At 39.3% G+C, this 24,429-nt stretch overlaps 2 protein-coding genes across 2 annotated transcripts; one reads left to right on the forward strand and one right to left on the reverse strand.

Moving 5' to 3' along the window:
- Nucleotides 1-972: 972 nt before the first annotated feature.
- LOC115572117 (uncharacterized) lies at nucleotides 973-11,612 on the reverse strand. The gene is made up of 3 exons (XM_030401934.1): nucleotides 11,542-11,612; nucleotides 7,190-7,302; nucleotides 973-5,640 (listed from the first exon to the last, which is right to left on the reverse strand). Exons 2-3 carry the CDS (start codon nucleotides 7,287-7,289, stop codon nucleotides 2,318-2,320), a joined length of 3,423 nt encoding a protein of 1,140 aa, XP_030257794.1. The 5' UTR covers nucleotides 7,290-7,302; nucleotides 11,542-11,612; the 3' UTR covers nucleotides 973-2,317.
- Nucleotides 11,613-15,967: 4,355 nt separating this feature from the next.
- LOC115572182 (verrucotoxin subunit beta-like) lies at nucleotides 15,968-22,808 on the forward strand. Its single transcript, XM_030402012.1, has 3 exons — nucleotides 15,968-15,991; nucleotides 17,682-17,794; nucleotides 18,885-22,808. The coding sequence occupies exons 2-3, from the start codon at nucleotides 17,695-17,697 to the stop codon at nucleotides 21,794-21,796; spliced, it is 3,012 nt and encodes a 1,003-aa protein (XP_030257872.1). The 5' UTR covers nucleotides 15,968-15,991; nucleotides 17,682-17,694; the 3' UTR covers nucleotides 21,797-22,808.
- The last annotated feature ends 1,621 nt before the right edge of the window (nucleotides 22,809-24,429 follow it).

A 24,429-nucleotide genomic window follows, 5' to 3' on the forward strand; every position in this document is an offset into this window, starting at 1 on the left:
ACGAGTTTAGTGAGGTTCTGTATCTACAGTAGGGCTGGGTATCACCAGGTACCTCGCGATACGATACTATCACGATATTTTGCCCACGATAACGATAATATCGCGATACAGCGATTCTGCGATAATCGATATATTGCAAGGAATTTCATCCACCATACATCACGATATCTGTGTAACTGAAGAAATTCTGAATTTATTGACTGCACTGAATCCATTTCACAGGAATTACAAAACATTGTCAATCAATTTCACATGAATGACAGCCAAGTAAACAAAGAGTATATTGTACAGTGTCTCTTCTTAACACACACACTGACTACAACTATCATTAAATATCTATATGTGTGGGTTTCAGAGCTACTTAAACCATTTTTTTATTTTATTTGGTTGTATACCTATGTTTGAATAAAGATAAAGCTGTCCTTCGAAGAGGGGTGGTGGTGGTGGGCCAAAAAGAAAAAAAAAAGAAAAATAAAAAAATATATATATATATATATATATATATATCTATATATATTTTTACATTTTTAAATATCGATATTTGGCACTAGTGTATCGATAACGTACCTCAAGACGAAATATCGCGATATATCGTAGTATTTATATTTTGGCACACCACTAATCTACAGTGTTGCAGTAACTGCACACATGTCAAGAAATAAGTAGCAACCTTTAGATCTCAACCACATGAATCAATCAGCTGTTAATTTATCATTTTTGAATGGTGGTGCCCTGAGGTGAAGTTAACACAGATTAAATTATGTCTATCTTATAAATGCTGATGAATTCTGAAAGCTGGAAATCCATTACTTTCTCGTACCAAAATATATTTACTCATAACCTACTTTTATTTCCTCAGAGTTTAGGTGCTACAGAGTTTAGGTGCTACAGAGGAGTTTAGGTGCTACAGAGGACAATAGACAACAAAAGCGGTATTTATATTTATATATATAGAATTTAATTCATGTTCATCAGTAACATCATTTCTCCATCATTCAGTGATTCAGCCACATTTTCACATCCCGAGCAAACATTTTATTCAGTACACATCAATAAATTAAGATTGTTCACATTAACCATCGTCAATAAATTTGAAAGAAAACAACCTGAAGAGCAGAAAACTTTAAACTTTCATCTTTAAAAACCCGTAAGGAACAACATACAGTTTCTAAATCTCTTGCAAATTTTTAATACATCATGATATATTATTATATATATATAATACTGATATAATAAAATAATAAAATAAAAGGGCTCTTCAACAATGAGATTCTCAGTGCAGTGAAGTCCAAAAGTATCACAGAATATCTCAAATTTCATTGTCAAGAGCTAAATATACACATGTATCTTGTTTAGTTGGATCTACTTGATTTGTAGATGTGCTGTCTTTCTTTGCTTTGTGGAATATAAAAACACTATTTTAACTTAACTTTTAATTTAACTTTCACTGTTCATGTTTGATGAGTTAATAGAGCTGCAGACTTAACATTTACATGGTCTTTGAATGGTTCCAGGACAAACGGTGGTCACACCTAAATATTCAGAAACACACATGGTAAAATTTGCAATTTCCATTTTGGTTAACCTCAGATGCTGCCCTTTGGTGAAGTCTTTCAATCAACCCACTTGGCAGAATAGAGTTATCTAAGTAAGTTTCTGCAAAACAACAGATACTGTAAGTGCAACCTTGACGTTTCTCTGTGTCTGAACTTTATTTTTCTTCGTATTCAGTTTTCCATTTTTCTTTTGTCACAACGCTTTTATTCTGGATAAGATTTTGGAAAGAGTCATGGTTTGGCTTAAAAATACATGTTCTGGTTGTCACAAACATGTCTGGAGATTGTCCAACTTCCCGTGAAAAACAGCCAGATAATAACAAATCAAATCAATGGAGGCCCCACTGTGGAATGGATCCCTTGGGGTCCTATAGGTCCTTTGGGTTTTGAGTTGCGAGTTTGGGTCTCTGTTGATTGGGATTGGAATTCGACTTAGATTGGGATTAAGGGAGTTTGGAGGCGAGGTGGACCAACTGAAATTTTTGTCAAGGTTCTTAGGACATTCCTAAGCAGTTTTTTGTGGGTCGTCGGTGCCAACTAGCATGAAAACAACAAACCCGTGACCTTCATGCTAAATTTCAAAGGGTGAGGGAGATTTGATTGAGCTCAAGTCTCCTAGTATAAGAATCTGTCTCAACACTTTATGGTCCATCTGTTGTTCTTATGTGTGTGGCAATGGATCCCTCTTTGTCTTGGCAGTATCTGTTTAGGTCTTGCTATGGTCTGGATTTTGTCTTTTATTCTAAAACCATTCTTGATCACTATGGATTCTGGAGGAGAATCTCTCCTCTGTCTAATTTAGCCATGATCTCTGCTTTTTCTCTCATGGTTATGAGGTACTGAACTCGTTGCTTCCAGCCTGGCTTGCCCTCAGATTTCTCTTCCTCAACAAGCATGTCGATGTACTCTGGAGTGGAGAGCGGATCTGGATTCAGTGCGATCTCTTTAAGTCTCTTTAAACACTTAGCAGAGCTCTCCATCAGTTTCTCCACCTCAGCCTGCACAAGATCATATTCAGCCCTCAGTTTGTCGATCAATGCCTGAACAAGTGTCTCAGCTTCTGAGGCTTCCAGGTACTTTTCTTTCAGCTTTTTTACAGTTTGTTTTTCCTGAACTTCCTCATACTCCCATTTGTACTTCTGATTGTAATGAACATCCCAATGACATTTGCCTGGACACTTTTTACAGTGACCATTTGGTGCCATTGCAGAGCACTTTCTTTTATCGGCATCATTGGGTATTCCACAGGGAAAGTGGCAGGTGTAATGACACTGCTGACAGTTGGTGAGGTAAAATCCAGAATGTGAAATGGTTACTTTAACAGGCTTCGTGACAGTGACCTCAAACTCAAAGTTCTCATTTCTGCTGATGTCTGCCTCGTGCTCCTTCAGTTTTTCAGCTGTCTCTTTTATCTCCTCAAGCTTGGCTAACCCAAGTTTAACCTGTTTCTGCAGATTTTCCACTGCATCCTCTAGCTCCTGTCTCTCTCTGAGGACCTCCTTAGTTAACATCAAGCTTTTAGTTTCAATCACATTCAAAGCATCAAAGAACTTCTTCATGCTTCTTGTTCCCATGTTCCAAAACATCTGACCAAAGCCTCCATCTTCATCCTCCTCCCTCATGCTGCCTGCAGCAGATGATCTATTGTCTGCAAACAAGGCTGAATTATTGAATTTTAAGTGAACTGGCAGCCCGTCTTCTGTTTTAGGACATGGGACACCTGAAGCTCTGATCGCCTCTAGAACTGGTGGACGCTGACCGTCCGCAAATGTCACCAGAACTCTGATGTTTTCTGCCACATCTTTGCCAAAGATTGAGAGCACAGAGTCAAACACATATTTCTGTGATGGTGTGAGTCTAGCTAAAGCCGCCTGAGCTACAAAACACACAGCATCAATGTCACTGACATCCTGGTTCGAAGAGAAGAGATTACGCAGCTGTTCTGTGATCTGTTTGTCTCTTTCTTTGCCTTTCACATCTCCAAATCCTGGAGTGTCAACGATGGTCAGTGAGTATCTTATTTTCGACCCTTCCTGGTGGTTGATCTTGTATACAGTGACTTCAGAAGTCTGGCTTTCAGCTTGTGATTTCAATTGATCCTCATCAACTAACTTAAACCGATATGAATCCTCCCATTCAACACCCAGAATGTAATTGATCATCCCATTGATGAGAGTTGACTTCCCAGCACCAGTTGCTCCGAGGACCATGATGGTGCGATTGTGTTTAGTGGACTCATTCCCAAAACTGAAACACCTGCCCCCCGTGACACTCATCGTTTCTTCTACCAGGGGAACTTTATAAACAGGGAGAGGACCTGGCTGATTTTCCAGCAGTTTGCTGTTTCCTTTAACAACATCTGCAAGTCGTTTTCCAGCTGAAGTTTTCATGGAACCACTGACTTCATAAGCTGGTCCAACACCTACTGAGGTCACTGCTCTGCATCTGAACTTGTACTCTGTGTTTGGACTCAGATCGCTCACTGTGACTTCTTCAGCTTCTGCTGCCGTCTTTTCTTTCCATCCATCCTGTCCACTGACACAGTACTCAACAGAGTAGGAGATGATGTTCTCTGCTCCAAACTTTGCTGGAGAAATCTTCAGCGTCACACTGTTGTGGTTTATGTCTCTGACTGTTAATGTTTCAGGCCTTGAAGGAGGCTCAAAGTTCTCAGTGACAGGAAAGCCATCCTTATAGAGTACGATGCTTGAGCCTTTCTGTGTCTCGTCTGTTGAACCAGCTGCCAAGAACTTAATGTTCTTGTTCTCCTTGTTGGCCTCTGCGAAGTCACTGAAGAGTTTTGCTTTACTCCTCATTTTATCTGTTGCTTCTTTTGAGGCGTACCATTGTTCCTTCTCTACATCATGAGTACGAGACTCGTCAGGATGGTCTGTTTTGGGTGTTTGTTTTAAGTAGTTTGATAAAGTTGAGAGGTATTTTTCATCACTTTCCAGTGAGGGGAAAACAAAACACACAGCATGATCTGCACTGAGACTTTCCTTATAAAGGTCTGTTGTAGATGAGACAATCTTAGTGTTTTTCATGTTGCTGGTCAGAGAGTTTAAGATGCATGTTTCTCTCTCGTTACAGTCCAACCACTGCTTCAGGTTTTTACTGTTGAAGGGAGAAGAACGTCTCTTCTCCTGGATCTCTTTGAGCACAGCTTCCTCTTCTTCTTCTCCTCTCCGGATTGCTGGAAGTTTCTTGGCCACATTTTGTTGGAATTCCTTCTTGAACTTGGAACACATGTCTTTAAAGGTTTTAATCTTTTTGCCACTCCCTGGACCCTGCTGCGCAGCGGTTCTCAGTGCATCATTACACCTCATTTGCGCCTCCCTCAGGTCCTCCAGAACAGCCTGCATTTCTTCTATGAACACAGAACTTTCCTCATGCGCAAGTTTTGCAGCAGAAGAATCAAAACTTATCAGTGGCATCAGCCAGACCTTCACCGGTATGGCATTTTCACCATTGGCTCCCAGCAATTTTGGCAGACTTTGGTAGACTTGTATTGCATCCTGAAAGGACACAGGAGTTTTATCAAGTAAGAAGTCTCCGTGGAATTTGCAGGAGAATTTATCATCTCTTTGTTTGTCTTTGTCTTTTTTATTCAGAGAACCTTTCCCCGCAAAAAGGGGAATCTTCGTGATGATCTCCGTCAGTTTGCCCTCACATTGTTGTTGACTTTCATCATTGGACACCTCACGTTCAAAGACAAAGAAGGCTTTAGCTCCATAAAGGATACCTGTGACTACATGTGTTGCTAATCCTTTTTCAAATATATCGGGATGCTTTACGTTGCATTTTCCAAGATGATCCATCGACAGTTCCTGGAACTTTGTGTAAGCTTCATATTCCAGTGTAACTCTGGCCTGGTTTTTGTAAGTCTTATAATCATGCAGGTATTTAGCAGATCCTCCAACAGATAAGAGTCCACAGAATAAACTTGCCTTCACAGATCCTTCGACATTTAGAGCTGAACATTTGTCCTGAATTGATTCAGATGCATCTATTTTAACACCATTGTAGTTCTGTGGTCTTTCTCCAACATGTTTTACCAGATCATCATGGTCCCATAATGTCATGCCTGCAGACGAAAAGGAGAAAAAGCATCAGAAGCATCAGCATCAGCATCAACATTAAGCTTGAGTATACATCACACATTCAGTGAACTGTTCTTCAGGGTCGCTGCTGACCTCTATTCCAGCTGGTGGCCAACAAAACCCAAGACCCAATTTAACATATAAAATATAAAAATATTTCATTTGTTTCTGGAGTAAACAATGCCAAAAAAACCCCACTGTACTTAAAGTTTAAAGGTGTAACAGACCACATGTCGAAGCCCCTACAGTATCACTAGAGTAACAGCTAACTGCTGCTCACTATATTCTTTGCTGTAGCCAGAGATTTGATAGAACTGCTCAGCCTTGCTTTCAATCTTGCCTCGTGGCCACTCTCAGGTCCTCCATTGCAGCCTAAATTTCCAAACAGCATTTTCCCCAAAGAGCAGTTTTCTAAAAGAGACGTCTGTAAAAACTGTTACAATCCGAGTTACGGACTGAAGTGAAGTGTTTGTTGTTTTTTTAAGAACCCCCCCACACCAACACGACCAAATTAAAACAGGCTCTGTGTTTGTCTAAAATAGCCGAACCTATAAGTTAATTTACGATACTGAACTAGATAACATGCCATGTTACACGTTACAACAAAAAAGTAATGTGAGTACTTTAACAGATTACTTTATAACAAGTTACCCCCAACACTGATCATAGCCGCTAACTGTTGCTAACTGTAGCTGCTATAAGCTAATAAGCTCAGGTAACTGAACGATCCTATAGACTGACTTTGCGCCAACTCAGGACTTGGAGCACCGGAGGCTAGCTGGTTAGCATGCTAACTTAAAAAGATAACACTGCAACCTAATTCAGAGATTAAAACTATTATTCACTGTCATCATGTTGATACATTTAGTTTCTTTATATTGTTTTATATGCCAATTCTGACACATTACATCTTTTAACTTATTGGTACACATTTAAATGACATAACTATAATTCCAGTATTGCTAGCTAGTCGACGTACCCAGACAGACTTAAAACTGTCCTGATGACTGACATAAAAAGACTTTGGCAACTTAATGTGGTCACGATGAAGTTAGTTCGCTGTTATCAGGGGATGTTAAGAGGAACAGTGCATACATTATCCAGTGTTGAGATAATGAGTACATTCATATTGCCAAACCCTTCATGTTTTCTGCTCACATATATCATTTAGTCATTTATGTTAAGTTCACTAATTTACAACCATTCATAATATGGATTCATTATTTCTGATGTTTAAGTTTGTTGTTAGAAGTTACTTTAAGGTGGTTTTAAGGCTGTACTGTGTAGATTTTGGGAAGAAACTCTAACCAGAAGAGAAAAATTGATACTCAAACTGAATAAACAACAAACTGTCGTCAAAGTACAAAACAGTTTCACACATTTTTTACTGGACTCTTCCAGCCTTCCTCTAGACAGAAACACAATGACTTAATCATGAATCAGGAGCAAAGTTCATTGTGCAGCCACAGTTGATTAGACATTTCTGAGTGTTGGGCTCTGATGAATTCATTGGTGAAACTGTTGCCTCCTTACCAGGGATGAATTTCTCATTGCGGCAGTCGTACAGCATCCCGAGGTTGAAGGGCCGACCGAGCGCCGGCATCTCTATCGTCCTGTTGGCTACGGAGTCCATCGCTCAGGCTGAACTAAGAGAACAGACGACAGCAGTAGACAGCACGTGAGGTCATGTTTCTCTTTCTATTATTTATCTTTCACCAGCTGCACAAACATTTACGATTATAGTCCAAAAATATTAAGAGTTACTTAATGTATTCTCAAAAAGGAAACATGGAACTAACAGAATCAACCAATTTTTCCTGATGTACTTGAAATAATATAATATTGCAACTGTAAGAAAAATCAAACACAATATCATCACTATTTTACACTTTTTATGTATGACGGACTGAAGGACGATAGTTGAGTCTTATTGCTGATGTTTTGGGGTCAGCGTCTGACCCGAGCTGCCAGTCCAAGACATCTGTATCTGACGATCGTGGGGCGAGACTCAACAATCACCGATCTTCCTTCATGAAGATGAATAATCTCACACTGACGTGAATCTTTTTTTTGACTGCACTCTGTTGCTGTCAAAGTCAAGCAGAGGTGGGAAGTAATCTGAACTTTACGTTAGTTGAGTATTTATTTTTCTGACATCTTTTGACTTCTGTACTCTCCATCTGAACACAAATATCTGAACTTTCTTCTCCACGTAAGAAGGCGTAAACAGACAGAGAGGGAGGCTGGAATGTGGAGAAAAGGCGTGTTAGTGTCTCGTATCTGCAGAGAGTTTCTGATTTTCTCTCTTTGTTGCTGCTCGGGACGCTTTACCAACCCAACATGTGTCAAATCCTACTGATTCTACCTTTAACTTTGATAGTCTTTGAATTTTATCAATATGACGTGAGCTTCAGTTAGCTTTGAGCACAAATGTCCTTCAGAGGGAGACTTTTTACTCTGATACTCTGAGTACATGTCAGAGCCTATAATCTATTACTTTACTGGAGTAAACAAGTTCAATCAGCACTTCTTCTTGTACCAGAGTCTGTTTTCTGAACTTCACCTGGAGGAAACGTGAGCAGTAAATTCTGCATTTTGTCTCATGTTGTTACACTTCTACAAGTGTACTTGTTCTACAAGTACTTTGTGCTCAGTTTCCGCCAGTTGTTCTTTTTTCCTGTGTTTAATCTTCATTTGAAAGAGACGAGAAGTTCTAACCTGCTTTGTTTATATCAGAGAGGTTTGAACAGGAAGTCTGAGCTGAGCTGGGTGAGAGGTAGAAATAATTGCTGCGATCCTGAAGGTCTGAGTGATTTCCCTCTCTGTGACTTCCAGGATGAATTCACACATATTAACTTATTATTATTAAGGGACTGAACTGTTTACATGAAAGTTTGGTGAATGTAATTTTCCCTTTAAATCAGTTGGCTTCCCTGTTTTACATGTTTAAGTTGTTTCTGTGTGTTTTCAGGTTTACAAAAACATCAAGAAGTTATAGTTGTAAATGCCATATCGCAGAAACACCTTGACAAAATGTCTTTACATTTGCAACAAATGTCCACTTGGACTCAAGAATGAACTGATTAGATTTTGGTGGTCAAAGGTTAAAGATCAAGGTCACTGTGACCTCACAAAACATATTTTTTGGCAATTAAATGACAACATTTTACACATCAACATCTTTAGCGGCGTCGAAACGACGTCCAGTGAAGAGCGAGAATGAAAGTTCAATAGACGTCTTTCCAACGCTCATTAGTGACGTCCTTACAGGGTTCAAAGTTAAAGTTTTTATAAAGTAATGTTAGACATCTACAGAGATGGACAGAGTACTCGACCCCAGTACTTGAGTAAGAGTACAAATACTACTGGTCAGAATTTACTCCGTTACAAGTAAAAGTAGCTCAGTCGACATGTTACTCGAGTAAGAGGAAAAAAGTACTTGCTTTTAAAGTTACTTAAGTATCCAAAAGTACATGCTTTTAAATTTACTTTAAGTAAAAGTAAAAGTAAGAGTAAGAGTAAATTTCTTATTTTTCACATCAATGAATTACTATAATTTTTTCTAAATGAATTTAAGGACCTTTTAACTCTTGTTTCTGAGAATTAACTCTTTGAAACCACCTGCACTGATGTGCTTGCTTTTAGAACCACAATGTTATATAAAGCCTGCAGAAACACCTATAAAAACAAATCACTGGATCAATGGATCACAGGGGAACAGCAGATGTTGCAGATGCAGATGTTTATTAACAATCATTAAAACTGTAACCAAATGAACATGCACCGTCCAACTAACTCTCTATCATTTAGCTAAGTTGGGAACTGGAACCCCCTCAAAGACCAATGTTGTCCCCAGACCGCTGGTTGAGAATCACTGCTTTACAAAAAACTACATCTGATGCAGCCATTGTCGCGGTTTTGTGTTGACAAACGCAGTCGAGAGCGTGGCTACTTTGGTGGTATCCTTATGGGGAGGGATGACGTATTTCCACTTTTACGTAGATCCCAGTGGAGAGCGTGCACTGTGATAGGTTTCCTTCTTTGACAAACACAGCTTGTGTCCAATAGTATTTTAGAAAAAAAAGAAAAAAAAAAAAGAGTACTTACCTTCCTAGAAATTAACTCGAGTAAAAATATAAATATTTGTCTTGGAGATGTATTCAAGTAAGAGTAATAAGTACCAAAGAAATCTCATACTCAAGTAAAGTACAAATCCTCTGGATATGTACTTAAGTACAGTACTCAAGTAAATTTACCTCGTTACTGTCCACCACTGGACAACTTTTTAAGTTTATATGTCAGCCAAATGTTCCTCAATGCAGCAAAAGCTACAGGTTGGGTTTGAACTCCTGGCCTCAACCTCAGCATGACAAATGCACTTCACAGGGAGATATTCACCAGCTTTATTCAAGACCATGTCTTTGTTTAGTTTCTTGAATAAAGCTGATAAATATCTCTGCTAGTAAAGAACTACTGAGGCCTGAGGTTCAAATCTCCAGTGCAGTTTTTGCTGTATGAAGAAACATTTGTCCATCATAAAAACTTTAATTTTGAACCACAAGAAGTTCTTTAGACATCAGTAACTGAAGTTTAAAAGATGTCTCACATTACTTACATAAAACTTTAATTTCGAACCCTGTAAGGACATCTGGTGGATATGTTTCTGCTCAATGGGAAATGTCGGAGGTCCACGTCACTGTGACTTCTTAATGTTCTGCGAAACATTTTCTGGCCATTATTCAAAGCCACAGCTCCGAAAACAACCGACCAACAGAGGCGTGATACTACTTTACTTGTGTCGAGCAGAAAGAAGTGTGAATAAACGTCCCTGTGAGGTCGAATAGCACACAGACGAAGAACAGACAATTACCCAACCAACTATAGCAGCAGTCCTGAACTTAATTAGGCCAACTTAAATTTTTTATCTCAGCTTCGATCAACATACAAGACTAAAATTAAATATTTCCCCTGATGTGCGCTGAAGACAGAGCAATTAAAAATGCACCCACATGCACATAACAGCTGGTAAACACGATGTAAGATGCAGGTCAGAGGTCAGTAGGTGGCGCAACTGAAAACCGATAAAAGTGAAGAGTAACATGAACTGTAGCTCTCTTGCTTTATCAATCACAATTTTTGCAATGTAAATATTTGATACTTAACATGCTATGCTAATTTCTAACTAAATTAGAAAATTGGAAATTCAAAAACTTTCTATTTGTTTATGTATTTATTGGAAATGAACTCCTGCAGTACCTTCACAGCCCACACATGGTGATCACTGCCCTGCGGGAAACAAATTCAATATCCCGTCCAAAAGCCACAACTAGAATTGTACAGAGTAGAGTGCATAACTCTGCCAGAGCTCAACAGCCATATTTATCTGTATCAGATTGTACCTGTACAAGATTCAGGCATTATTCCCTGAGTAATTAACAGAGATGTTGAAAAACAGCCAATTTAACAATGTTAAAGGAAGTGAGAAATAAAGCTCCTGGATCTGTTCCTTTATCTGATCTGCAGCAGAAGTTAATGAAGTCTATTCTGGACTGAGACACGTCCTCCATCTGAGATTTAACACAAATCTGCTCAGTAGTTTTTGTGTAATCCTGCTGACAAACCAACATACAGTCACAACCTCTCTGACAAAGTTAAAGAATCGACTCACATGATGTTTCTGTGCAACAGGATTTTTAAAATAAGAAAACACACATTTTAACTGTTAATCATACTGTGTTCTGAACTGATCAGAGTTCAGTTAAAGTTAAACTTGTCTGAGATCGACCACAAACACACAAAGTGTCAAACTGAGCTGCAGTTAAAATGTTCAGCAGCACATCGACGGAGAGAAAACACAGAAGAGATCAGTGTGTTCAGCAACTTACCGCTCAGACGGTCTGTGATCGAGACGGGAGGGCGAGCTGCTCTGCTTCCTCTGGAGCTGCTTTATAAGGACAATGTACATACACACACACACACACACACACAGACTGGGCATGGCTTCAGTCCGTCACTGTGTTCACCGTCTCTCCTCAGTGAGAGAATAAATATCAGCACAAATTAATACTGATGTTTTTAACCTTTAGGATTGTTTAATAGTTATTATGAAGTGTTAATAAGACTTTTAGCAGAGAACATGAGAAGCATACTGTCTCTAATATTTTAATGTGTGTGTATATATATATGTATATATATATCACTTTACAATAGCTATCATAGCAATACAATAAGCAATAACATACAATTTAAAATGGCGCAAATGTATGTTTAATTATACTTTAGTTAGTACTTATTTTACTGTAAACAAGCAATGAGATGCTTTATAAACTATTTATTAGTGACTGTTTATTGGAAAGTTGCAGTTAATGTTCATAATACTTAAATGTAAATGTTAATAAATACTGTGTAGTTCATTTATGAACATTATTTGATGCGATCAAATTGATACTGGCAGTGGCGGTTCTAGACCAGTTTTAATAGGGGGGGCCAGGTTGGGGCCGGCTTTTTTGTTAGGGGGCACATACAACCTGGAAAAAAGGATAAATCCCTCATCACAATTTCAGCAATTTTGATTGGGTAGCAAACTGCTGAGACACTTTATTACTGTCTCTTCTGTCTTTAGAACAAAATCATTGCAAGAAATCTGTCATTGTATTATTAATGCAGACTCCCTGTCAGGGGGGCCACAGGGGGGTCCAGACTCGGAGTTACGGGGGCACTGGCCCCTGTTGGCCCCCCCCCAGAACTGCCCCTGGATACTGGTGTTTTTAACTTTTGGGATTGTTTAATAGTTATTATAAAGTGATAATTTTAGCAAATAAATACGTTTAATAAATATAAGCTGAAACGGTCCATAGTTGTTGTTGCTATTCTTCTTCTGTCCTGTCAAACTGCAGAGATTCATACTAGTTACTAAGTTACTTCAGTCGCTCCCCGTCGCCTCCACATGTGACGTGAGAGTGCTCGGTGAGGGCGCTGCTGATGAAAGGCACAACAGTTTTGATGTAAAGAAGGAATAAACTTTTTTGTTGGAGTTTCTAACAAAGGAAGCAGACAGCAGGCGGCCCCGCTGAGTTAGAGAGGCCGAGACAACAACGCTTTGATAATATTACATAAGAACATTTGCTCTCCTGAAAGATCAGTCAGGGTTAGTTTATGACCGGAAGCCCGAGATCAACTGGAACAGAACCAGCTTGAATGACTCGACAACAAGTGAGTTCTTCACTCAGGAACCAGTCCTGTAAACCTGAAAGTGAAAGACAGATCACTAACTGCACCTTCACTGATAACAGCTTTAATGTTCAAGGTGTTTTACAGTTTGATATCAATCATTAAAGAGTTGAGACTGGGTTGACACCAGAACTCTGTCCACCTCCGGTCTGAAGGTTGAATTATTAACAAGGTTAAATGATTAAACAAGCAGTAAAGAAAACAGTGAGACATTTCATTCCCTCATTAAATGTTTACGGTGGTGCGTTTACAAAGAGCTGCTTCATCTGTCAGATAAAAACAAAATTATCATCCATCAGAAATGTGAAACTAAATCAGTGTGTCGCTCTGCAGAGATGGTGATGAAACTTTTCTTATGACTGAAATCCTCATAAATCCAGCTTTAAGTAAATAATTCAAAGTTCTTCATAAAGTAAAGATCGAAAGTATTTTTAATCAAAGAATTTATGTGAAGATCAGCCCAGAAATATAATACTAAGAATTCACTGTAGTTTCTCTTTTTTTCAGAACAGAAGAATATTTGTTTCCTAAACTCTCAAACAAAAAGAAAGAACGCCACGAGTGACGTGAACAGAAATGTCAGAAACATCGTTAAACACATATCATGTGTACGTGCAAAGTTTTTAATAATGAACACAACAATAACTTTAATCATATAGCACCTTTTCATACAACGATTCAGCCCAAAGTGTCGAACAAAACAGGATAGAAAATGTTGCAATGACAGGTTAAGACAAGCAAAATATAAAAATAACAAGTATTGATAAAAAATTATCAAAAACACATGATGCACATGGACTCAGAAACAAAATTCATCTAAACAGACGAATTTCCATTCAGTTTGAATTGATTTAGAGATTAAAGGGTAAAAATGCACCAATACAAATCAGAACAGATTAATAAAACGTGTACTGGATATTTAAAGGTGCACTATGCAACTTTGTTTTACAGAGACAGAGCTTTTAATATAAGAAACAGCTGTCTGCAGAGTTTTCAAATCCACATCAGAGCAAAAGAGGCTTGAATTATGAATTAAAGTCGGGTGAGAACAAAACGAGCACATGGAGAAATCCTCGAGTTCAAGAAGACACAGAACAATGTAACCTAAATCTATAGTGCACCTTTAACTGCATGTGCACTGCATGTCTTCTTTCTTGTTGTGTGTGTTTTTTCTGGGGGTGTTTCCTGCCACAAAATCATATCAGAAATAATCTCAGGTCCACTCTGAACCGGGCTGGTTGCAGCATTAAGTGTGAGCAGAGAAACAATGGCACCGACTCACACATAGATATCATCTCTGAAACAGAAAACGCCCATGGAGCTTTATTCATTATGAGGAGGTGGCACAGAGGAGAATCAGGTTGATTTCCCAGAAATCCCATGACCTGCAGAACCATCTGCAGAACCACCTGCAGAACCACCTGCAGAACCACCTGCAGTCCTTCCTGGATATTAATACAGTTGATGTTTCCAACAAAACATACACAACACAGTTCTGATTTGCCTTTTCCTGTCCACAACAAACAAGAAATCCCAGAAGTCTGATATAAACTGAGCAGCTTTCATCTTAAATCTAAGAGCTCTGAGCACTCTCAGGTCCAGGTGGTGTCACAGCTGCTAGCTGTCAGCCTGATGAGCACATGTGTAAAAACATTTCTTCCTCTTCAGTGTCAGGAAACACAACACACGGGTCAGCAGATAACAGAATTCGGTTCTGAGCGACATGAGTCAGGCTGACGAACAGTAACGTGCTGAGGTGATGTGCTGTACTGAAGAGAGACAAGCTCGTGTCTGATGGATACGATGCAGAACCTCTAAACTAGCCGAGCTGCTGGGCCAGAACATCACGTACGAAGTGTTCAGGTAAAACTAGATTTTGTACGCTAGTTAGAAATGATGGGAGGGTGTTGGTGTGGAGGCAGCAGCTGCATCTTCAGGTCCGGAGGTGGACAGAGTTCTGTGGCCTGGTGTCAAACCGGTCTCAGAAGTCTTCCTCACAGGTTGATGTGGATCAGTCCTCAGCTGACCTCAGCTCTCCTACAGAGGCTGAAGGGTGTCTCAACTCTTTAATGATTGATATCAAACTGTAACACATCTTGAACATTAAAGCTGTTATCAGTGAAGGTGCAGTTAGTGATCTGTCTTTCACTTTCAGGTTTACAGGACTGGTTCCTGAGTGAAGGTCTCACTCGTTGTCGAGTCATTCAGGCTGGTTCTGTTCCAGTTGATCTCGGGCTTCCGGTCATAAACTAACCCTGACTGATCTTTCAGGAGAGCAAATGTTCTTATGTAATATTATCAAAGCGTTGTCTCGGCCTCCCTAACTCAGCTGGGCCGCCTGCTGTCTGCTTCATTTGTTAGAAACTCCAACAAAAATGCAAAGTTTATTTCTTCTTTACTTTAAACTGTTGTGCCTTTCATCAGCAGCTGCTTTTATTGGCCCTCACCGAGCACGCTCACGTTACTTTTCCTTCGTCAGACTTGTCTTACGTTTTGTCCCATCAAAAATAAGAAATAAAAAACACAGTCAGGACGGTGAAATGTTCGCTGAAAGATGCTCAATCTGCTCATTATTTCTGTAAATGTTGATTCATGTGCCAAAATAAACTCCTCTGTCATAATCTTTGTGTTTTCATCTGGTTGAACCAACTTAGTGTCAAACTTTCTGTCGGATCATTTCTTTTTTCCACTTGAAAGTTTTTATGTTTATGTTTAGACGTTATAAATACTGAAGTGACTTTGGTATAAATCTCTGCAGAAGAAGAAGAACAACAAATATGGACAATTTCATCTTAAATGTATTAAACTTATTCAAACTTATTTTTTTGCTAAAAGTCTTATTAACACTTTATAACAACTATTAAACAATCCTAAAGGTTAAAAACATCAGTATTAATTTGTGCTGATATTTATTCTCTCACTGAGGAGAGACGGTGAACACAGTGACGGACTGAAGCCATGCCCAGTCTGTGTGTGTGTGTGTGTGTGTGTGTGTGTGTGTGTGTGTGTGTGTGTGTGTGTGTGTGTGTACATTGTGCTTATAAAGCAGCTCCAGAGGAAGCAGAGCAGCTCGCCCTCCCATCTCGATCACAGACCGTCTGAGCGGTAAGTTGCTGAACACACTGATCCTTTCTGTGTTTTCTCTCTGTCGATGTGCTGCTGAATATTTTAACTGCAGCTCAGTTTGACTCTTCATGTGTTTGTGTTTAACTTTAACTGAACTCGGATCAGTTCAGAACACAGTCTGATTAACACAGTTAAAAATGTGTTTTCTTATTTTAAACATCCTGTTGCACAGAAACATCATGTGAGTCGATTCTTTAACTTTGTCAGAGAGGTTTTGTTTCTACTGTGACTGTTTGTTGGTTTGTAAACAGGATTACACAAAAACTACTGAGCAGATTTGTGTTAAATCTCAGATGGAGGACGAGTCTCAGTCCAGAATAGACTTCATTAACTTCTGCTGCAGATCAGATAAAGGAACAGATCCAGGAGCTTTATTTCTCACTTCCTTTAACATTGTGATATTGGCAGTTTTTCAACATATCTGGAAATTTCTCAGGGAATAATTTGTGAATATATACAAAACATTCTTTTTATTTAAATCAAGTTTATTCAGGTGTCTGGTATCTATGACAGAGAACAATTTGATGCAGATAAAGGGGATTCTTGCGGGGGTATGCGCTCTGGTCTGTACCATTCTAGTCCAGCCTCAGTTTTTAATTATATTATTTCTTCTGATTTGTTTGTGGTTCAGGTGGTTGATGACCGGCAGTGCTTGTCTCCAGGGTTTAACCAGCATGTTAAAAACTTTAAAAAAACAACATTAATAGTAATAATAGTTATTAACGAAAATACGAAAATAAAAGACATATATATTTTAAAGATGCATAGGTTATATTCACCTAATTTTATTACAGAAATATTGCTGTTATCATCTACAAAAGACAGTATTTTGGTATTACAATTTGCCATCTTAATTTAACCAAATGTCCTAAATAAAAAAAGTCATATCTGGCATTTCTAACAAAAAACTAGACAAATCAAAAAGACGGTTGAAATTGGGTTTATACTTCAGGGATTTATGATTTAAATTAATGGGGGTTTGATCTCCAGCCTTGTGGACATGATACATTGGGAGACATAGCTTCTACGTCACAATATGGCCGCCACGTTGTCGCACAAGATTTAAACACAAGGTGACCGACAGAACAAAATACAGCCTGATTGTAATTGTGTTTTATTCTATTGGGTGTCAGAAGTGATTAAAAATGTCGGCCCATCTTTTTGTTTTAACTTTTGTGAAGCACTTACTAAATGGAGGTTTGTGGTTATCACCACCAACACACTCGTACTGAGCGCAGCAGTGTTTGTGGTGAGGGGCTGGTTGGCAGTGGACCAAACCACTTTAAGCTGAGGGGGGAACCATTGTTTTGAGTCTATAATTGGCACAAGTGTTGACCCCACGGTCCCCGCAGTGATGTATGTATATGCCTAATTGCTGTCAACACACACACACACCTTCACACACAGACTCCAGCAAAATGTCTCCAGTATATAGTGCCAACATCCCTCTACTGTTTTCTGTTTTCGTTTTCTTGTTTTTATCTTCGGCGTGCGTTTGTCCTCATCCTGTCATGTCTCGTGATGTCGTGTCTTTTGTCTCAACTGTTATGTCTTGCATCACTAAATAACAATTTTAAAAAGTAAATTCTTATTCAGCTGTTTAAAGATAAATAACAGGCTGAACAGAAGGAGAAACATGAACTAACATGCTTTCGTCTGTTTATTTCAGGCCAGGCTGAGTTATGGGCTCTGCAGACAGCAATACAATAGAGGTGGCGGCACTTGGCCGACCTTTCAGTCTCGGGATGCTGTACGACTGCCGCAGGGATCTACTCATTCCTGGTAAGGAGGCAGCTGTTGGATACTGAATTAATCAGAGCTGGACAACAACTAAATCTTTCATGGCTAAATCTACTAGGAAGATGGTTCAGCACAAATTTGCATCGTAGTTTTCATTGACTTTGCGTAGCTGAGGTGGTCTGCAAATCCAGACTACACTGCATTGTGTTCTGGTCTGCAATCAGACGCTGGACACTGAACTCAGGTATATTCCTGTTTGAATCCAGAGACAGCTCTACATGGCGGCCAAATGTTGGGCCCTGACATTCATATGGATGACACTGGACATGGACCACCCACTCAAACAACGTAGACTAAGAACACCCCTTGATGGCACCAGAGCATTACTGTAGAAACTGCTCAGGAATGGCCCGAGTAATGTGATGAATAACTCAGGCCGTTGTTTGGCCTCCAAATTGCCCAGCTTTCAATACAGTTGTTTATTCATGGGACACCTCTCAACAAGTCTAATCCATAGAGGCCCCACCTCGAAGCCTACAGATCAGCCACCTAGGCCCCTGGTGCCACAAACCTCAGGAGATGCCCCAGAGGTCCTGTGTCGGACCACCATGGATTGGACTTGTTCAGAGATGTCTAATGAATGCTCAATCGGACTGGGATATGGGGAGTTTGGAGGCCTCCAAGTTGTTCCTTGGGCAAGTCCTGCTGGGTGTACACTATCAGGGAGTGCTGGTGCCTTGAGGGGGGGTACTTGGCCTGCAACTTTGTTTGGATGGGTGGTGTGTGTTAAGTATCTTCCACATGAATGCCAGGACCACAGTTTCTCCAGAAGAAAATTGCATTGTAAAGAGAAGCTCATTATAATTTACTCTCAGTGGTTTTATTGTTATGGCTGTGAAAAGAAGTAGTTGTTGACATGGTTTGAGGTTATGAAGTACTACAGTCACTGTTTACAAGTCTAGTATTCAGTAGCAGGTTTCAGGATTGAGACTGAGATAAGTGATGATGGTTTTAAATTAGACGTGGGATTTAAAAAGGTGTTTTGTTTTTGATGGTATTCAATACAACAATTCAATTGCTGTTATTCACAACTAAAGAAGCTGAGAGTTTGTTCCTCTCCTCTTCTTTGCAGGTATGACTTTGTGGGGTCATGATCATTTGATACAGCATATAAGAGAAAGGCGACAGCACTACAGCGCTTTCGAGATTGTTGCATCTGAATCTATTGATGACAAAACCTCAGCACTAGATGTAAGTGCATCCCTCAAGGCAAGTTTCCTCTCTGGCACTGTTGAAGTTGGAGGAGCTGCCAAATATCTAAGTCATGATAAGAAATCTAAAAAAGAGGCCACAGTAACACTGAAGTATGAAGCAACCACAAAGTTCGAGCAACTATCAATGGATCACCTGGGGAAAGACAATTTGAGGTATCTGGATGATTTCAAGCAAGGGAAAGCGTCACACGTAGTCACAGGTATCCTTTATGGAGCAAAAGCCTTCTTTGTCTTTGACAGTGATGTGTCTAGTGACGAAAATGTTGAAGAAGTTAAGGGCGAGTTGAAAGTGATGATCAATAAAATTCCGAGCATTAGTATAGATGGTCATGGTGCCCTGAAAATGAAGACGAAAGAAAAAGAATCAGTTGAGAAATTCTCCTGCAAATTCCATGGAGACTTTTTACTTGATAAAACTCCCTCATCCTTTCAGGATGCAGTACAAGTCTACCAAAGTCTGTCAAAACTGCTGGGAGCAAACGGAGAAAACGCCGTACCAGTGAAGGTTTGGCTGCTGCCACTGACTCAGTTGCGAACTTCTGCAACAACAGTTGTGCGTGAAGTAAGTCCTATGTTCATAGATGAAATGCAGGCTGTCCTGGAAGACCTCAAGGAGGTGGAAATGAGGTGCAATGATGCACTGAAAACCGCTGCACAGCAGTTCTCAGAAATTGGCAGAAAGATTAAAACCTTTAAAGACATGTGCTCTGGGTTCAAGCTGGAATTCCAACGAAACTTGGCAAAGAAACTTCCAGCGATCCGAGGAGGAGAAGAAGAAGAGAACAATGTGCTTCACGAGATCTGGAAGAAGAGATATTCTTCCCCTTTCAACAGCAAATACCTGAACGAGTGGATGGACTTTAAAGAGCGAGAAATTTACACCTTGAAATCTTTCACAAGCATGATGAAAAACACGAAGATCATCCCATCTCAGTCAGATCTGTACAAGGAAATTCTCAGTTCCGATCATGCTGTGTGTTTTTTTTTCACCTTACTGGGAGGTCATGAACCGTACCTCTCAGATTTATCAAAGCACTTAGGACAAACACCCAAACCAGACGATCCTAAAGAGTCCTCTGTAAATGATATAAAGAAGGAACAGTGGTACACCTCGAAAGATGTCACAGATGCAATGAGACACAAAGCAAAGCTCTTTGGTGATTTTGCAGAGGCCAACAAGGAAAAGAAGAACATTAAGTTCTTGGCAGTTGGTTCAACAGATGAGACACAGGAAGGTTCAAGCATCGTACTCTATAAAGATGGCTTTCCTGTCACTAAGAACTTTGAGCCTCCTTCAAAGCCTGAAACATTAACAGTCAAAGACATAAACCACAACAGTGTGACACTGAAGATTTCTCCAGCAAAGTTTGGAGCAGAGAACATCACCTCCTACTCTGTTGAGTACTGTGTCAGTGGACAGGATGGATGGATAGAAAAGACGGCAGCAGGAGCTGAAGAAGTCACAGTGAGCGATCTGAGTCCAAACACAGAGTACAAGTTCAGATGCAGAGCAGTGACCTCAGTAGGTGTCGGACCAGCCAATGAAGTCAGTGGTTCCATTAAAACTTTACCTTGCAGTACTCCTGGAAAACCTCAAGTTGAACCAAACTCAAGTGAGATATCAGTCAGCTGGGAGAAATTCCAGCAAAAATCACAGAGAGTACTGGAGGACTTCAGTGAGCTGGAGATGAGGTGTAATGATGCACTGAAAACCACCACTGCACAGCAGTTCCCACAGATTGGCACGAAGATTAAAGCCTTTAAAGAGATGTGCTCTGAGTTCAAGCTGGAATACCAACAAACCTTGGAAAAGAAACTTCCATCAATCCGAGGAGGAGGAGAAGAAGAGGCTGTGCTCGCAGAGATCCTGAAGAAGATACATTCTTCCCCTTTCAAGAGTAAAGACCTGAACAAGTGGATGGACTGTAAAGAGACAGAAATTCACACCTTAAAGTCTCTCACCAACATGATGAAGAATACTAAGATTGTCTCTTCTGAAACGGACCTGTACAAGGAAAGTCTCGGTGCAGATCATACTGTGTGTTTTCTGTTCCCTTCACTTGGAAGTGATGAATCGTACCTCTCAACTTTATCAAACTACTTAAAACAAACACCCAAAACAGACCATCCTGAAGAGACTCGTACTCATGATGTAGAGAAGGAACAATGGTACGCCTCAAAAGAAGCAACAGATAAAATGTGGAGTAAAGCAAAACTCTTCAATGACTTTGCAGAGGCCAACAAGGAGAACAAGAACATTAAGTTCTTGGCAGCTGGTTCAACAGACGAGACACAGAAAGGTTCAAGCATCTACCTTTATAAAGACGGCTTCTCTGTCACTGAGAACTTTGAGCTTCCTTCAAGGCCTGAAACATTAACAGTCAGGGACATAAACCACAACAGTGTGACGCTGAAGATTTCTCCAGCCAAGTTTGGAGCAGAGAACATCACCTCCTACTCTGTTGAGTACTGTGTCAGTGGACAGGAGGGATGGAAAGAAAAGATGGCAGCAGAAGAAGAAGTCACAGTGAGTGATCTGAGTCCAAACACAGAGTACAAGTTCAGATGCAGAGCAGTGACCTCAGTAGGTGTTGGACCAGCCAATGAAATCAGTGGTTCCATTAAAACTTTACCTTTCAACCCTCCTGGAGAACCTCAAGATGAACCAAACTCAAGTGAGAGACCAGAACCTGATATGGCTCAAGAAGAAATGTTGATGAAGACTGCCGATGGGTCCAGCGTTCAAGACAATGTGTCAGATAAGGAATAGTTCAGAGAGGAAGAGTCGGGAGACTGAAGAGATGATCATTTCAGGACTTGCATCAGAGTCAGAATATGTTGTCATGCAGATCATTACAACTGTCTGGTGTTGGTCCAGCCAATGAAGTCAACGTTTGCCTCCCTCCTCTAGGATTTAGAGCTAAATATATTCACAACTAATCAATGCAAAAAAAAAGATCATGGAATGCAATAATGCGGTCACCAACAAATTTTAACCAAAGAGTAGCTCTGGAACAGAGCAGTTTTATTGCCTATTAACCACTGGGTGCAACACAGTACCTCCTTAATCAATCTGATTTTGGATATATTGGTGGTTTATTAGCCACCAAGATCTAACAGTGAAAGCAGATAGCTTTTTAAGTTTTTGGAAGGTGATTTTGTCTAATTTGGTGGCGGTAATCTGGTTTTCAGTCTTTTTATCAAGCCAGGTGAAAAAGTGATTCAGAAATGTAATTAAAACCCACATTATTTACTCCGTAATTATGTGTGGTTATCGAATTTGCATACATTATGTACTTTATTATCATTTAATTGTGTGATTGCTACAGTAAAGCTGCTTGGAGTAAAAAAAGTATGATTTTACAGTGGATTCCCTGGATGAAGCTGAGTTAATTGATATAGACCACGGTTGTTACATTTTTTGGTAAACACCTTTTGTGCCTCTATTTGCACATATTTCATCCATCTTCACCAGATTTGGCACATGCCATATTTAGATGAGCCAAAACAAAACTTGCATGTTCACTTTTTGTCTGTAATTGGCCGTCAAATTTTGAGGATGTGGCCTGATGTACTTTCTGAATCTGGCTGAAACAAAATTTGGGAATCATGCACATGCAGCAAGTCCAACCGCACTGTGTGGAAAATTTCATATAATTCTATAACCAGGGGGCACTACAGTATTAATATACTATATGTCTTCAATTCTGTTGCTTTTAAAGGACCACTATGTAGTTTTGTGCACAAATGTTAATGAGAAGAGAAAGATCTCTATTGACTGATTTTCTTCTGCCTAAAAAAACAAAATAAACTCTTTGTTCGCATGACTGAACAAACTGAAGAAACAAACTGACTTTAAAGGATAGAGAGAAAACACAATTTCATACTTTTGTACTTCATCAATATGTGGCAGACCCTGCCACCTTTCTAGCTTCAAACAGCATTCTCGGACCTTATTTTCCTCTGAGAACAGCTTGTTTGATGAAGAATATACACATTTCTTAGTTTGTATTTTTACCTTAGTTATATTATACACTGAAAAACCTGAGATTGCATCGTTTCTCCACAACTAAATTGTGAAACTTGGTACACGAGTTCTCCATGAATATATGTGCATGATATTAAAACATGTTACCAATGGCACCACCTTGTGGCCATTGATAAAAAAAAAATTTGGGTGGTACCGTCAGTCATTCACCTCTCAGTGGCACTAGATTACAAATCCAATTTGACCGACGATACTAGTAAAGCTCTCTTAATGCAGAATTTTACAAAACATTTATTTTTGTATGCCTTGATCACCGCAAGCAACGCCAGCAAATGTAGCAATTACACACATTTTCTTCAAACAATGCAAGGATTTAAAGGATGAAGGTTTTTATTTTTCCTCCACAAATACTGTGACTACATGTCTGTTCAGAGATAGACACTTTATTTGTGGAAAACACTTTTTGGGTCACAATCAGACCCTCACCCGGTAGTGTACCCACCATATGGGGACCCACTGACACTGTGGGGACATAATAGATTTTATAGTCAATTCTTCTTTTTGAGATGTGGTTTTATGGTTTAGATTAGAACTTTGAACTCTTTATTTTGGAAGAAAAAAACTGAACTGATTTACATAGTCGACTACTACACTGGTTTATGTTTGTTTGAAACTCGCAATAAATGATTATTCAGTTTTTTGTATTTGTTCTCATGCAATCAATTACTCTGAATGCATGTTGAATTATACCAGCACTGTGTTATAACTTTCTGACTGTTAAAATGTATAATTGGACAAATGTAATTATTTCAGATACTTTTTCAGTACTTGGTCAACAACGTAATAAACTTTTAATGATAAGGTTATTATTCATTTAGATTGTAAAAGACATAAAGAGAATGTATAACTTTTGTTTGACCAGTGGCATCAAAACAAAGTGCATTCATGAGTCTTCATCATCACTGGTTTTAAGATGTTTATAAGTCATATTCAGTTCAAAGTTTGTGTTCTCATTTTTTCTTAACTAAATAAATTTGATGAAACTGAATTCCATTTACTGACTGTCATTTTATGTCCTTGGTTTGATTAATTACAACACTTGTGAGTTCCCTCTCACATTAATGAAACATTTGTTGGCTGTGTTTTACCAAATCATTCTGGATCCAGGTATCTGATGTCAGTTTCTTAATTTGAACTGTTGGTAACATGATACTTGCAGGAAATGTTTGTCTTATGCTTGTTTATTCATATTCTAAACATGTATGTTTCACTTTCATCAAATTATTGCCAAATGTTTAAAAACTGTGTTAATTTACATTATATGTGTGTATATGTTCCTTCTATCCCTCAACAATTAGTGACGGGACGGACAGAAAATAACATGATTTAATAATGACGTGATAAAAGAAAAGTCT

Source organism: Sparus aurata, chromosome 21, assembly GCF_900880675.1.
Source record: "Sparus aurata chromosome 21, fSpaAur1.1, whole genome shotgun sequence".
NCBI lineage: Eukaryota > Metazoa > Chordata > Actinopteri > Spariformes > Sparidae > Sparus > Sparus aurata.

Bases quoted from the DNA above. Each gene is read 5' to 3' on its own strand.
- LOC115572117 (XM_030401934.1), bottom strand. From the start codon at position 7,289: ATGGACTCCGTAGCCAACAGGACGATAGAGATGCCGGCGCTCGGTCGG. The intron at 5,641-7,189 runs GTAAGGAGGCAA...TTTCGTCTGCAG, and splicing joins CAATGAGAAATTCATCCCTG to GCATGACATTATGGGACCAT.
- LOC115572182 (XM_030402012.1), top strand. From the start codon at position 17,695: ATGGGCTCTGCAGACAGCAATACAATAGAGGTGGCGGCACTTGGCCGA. The intron at 17,795-18,884 runs GTAAGGAGGCAG...TCTTCTTTGCAG, and splicing joins CAGGGATCTACTCATTCCTG to GTATGACTTTGTGGGGTCAT.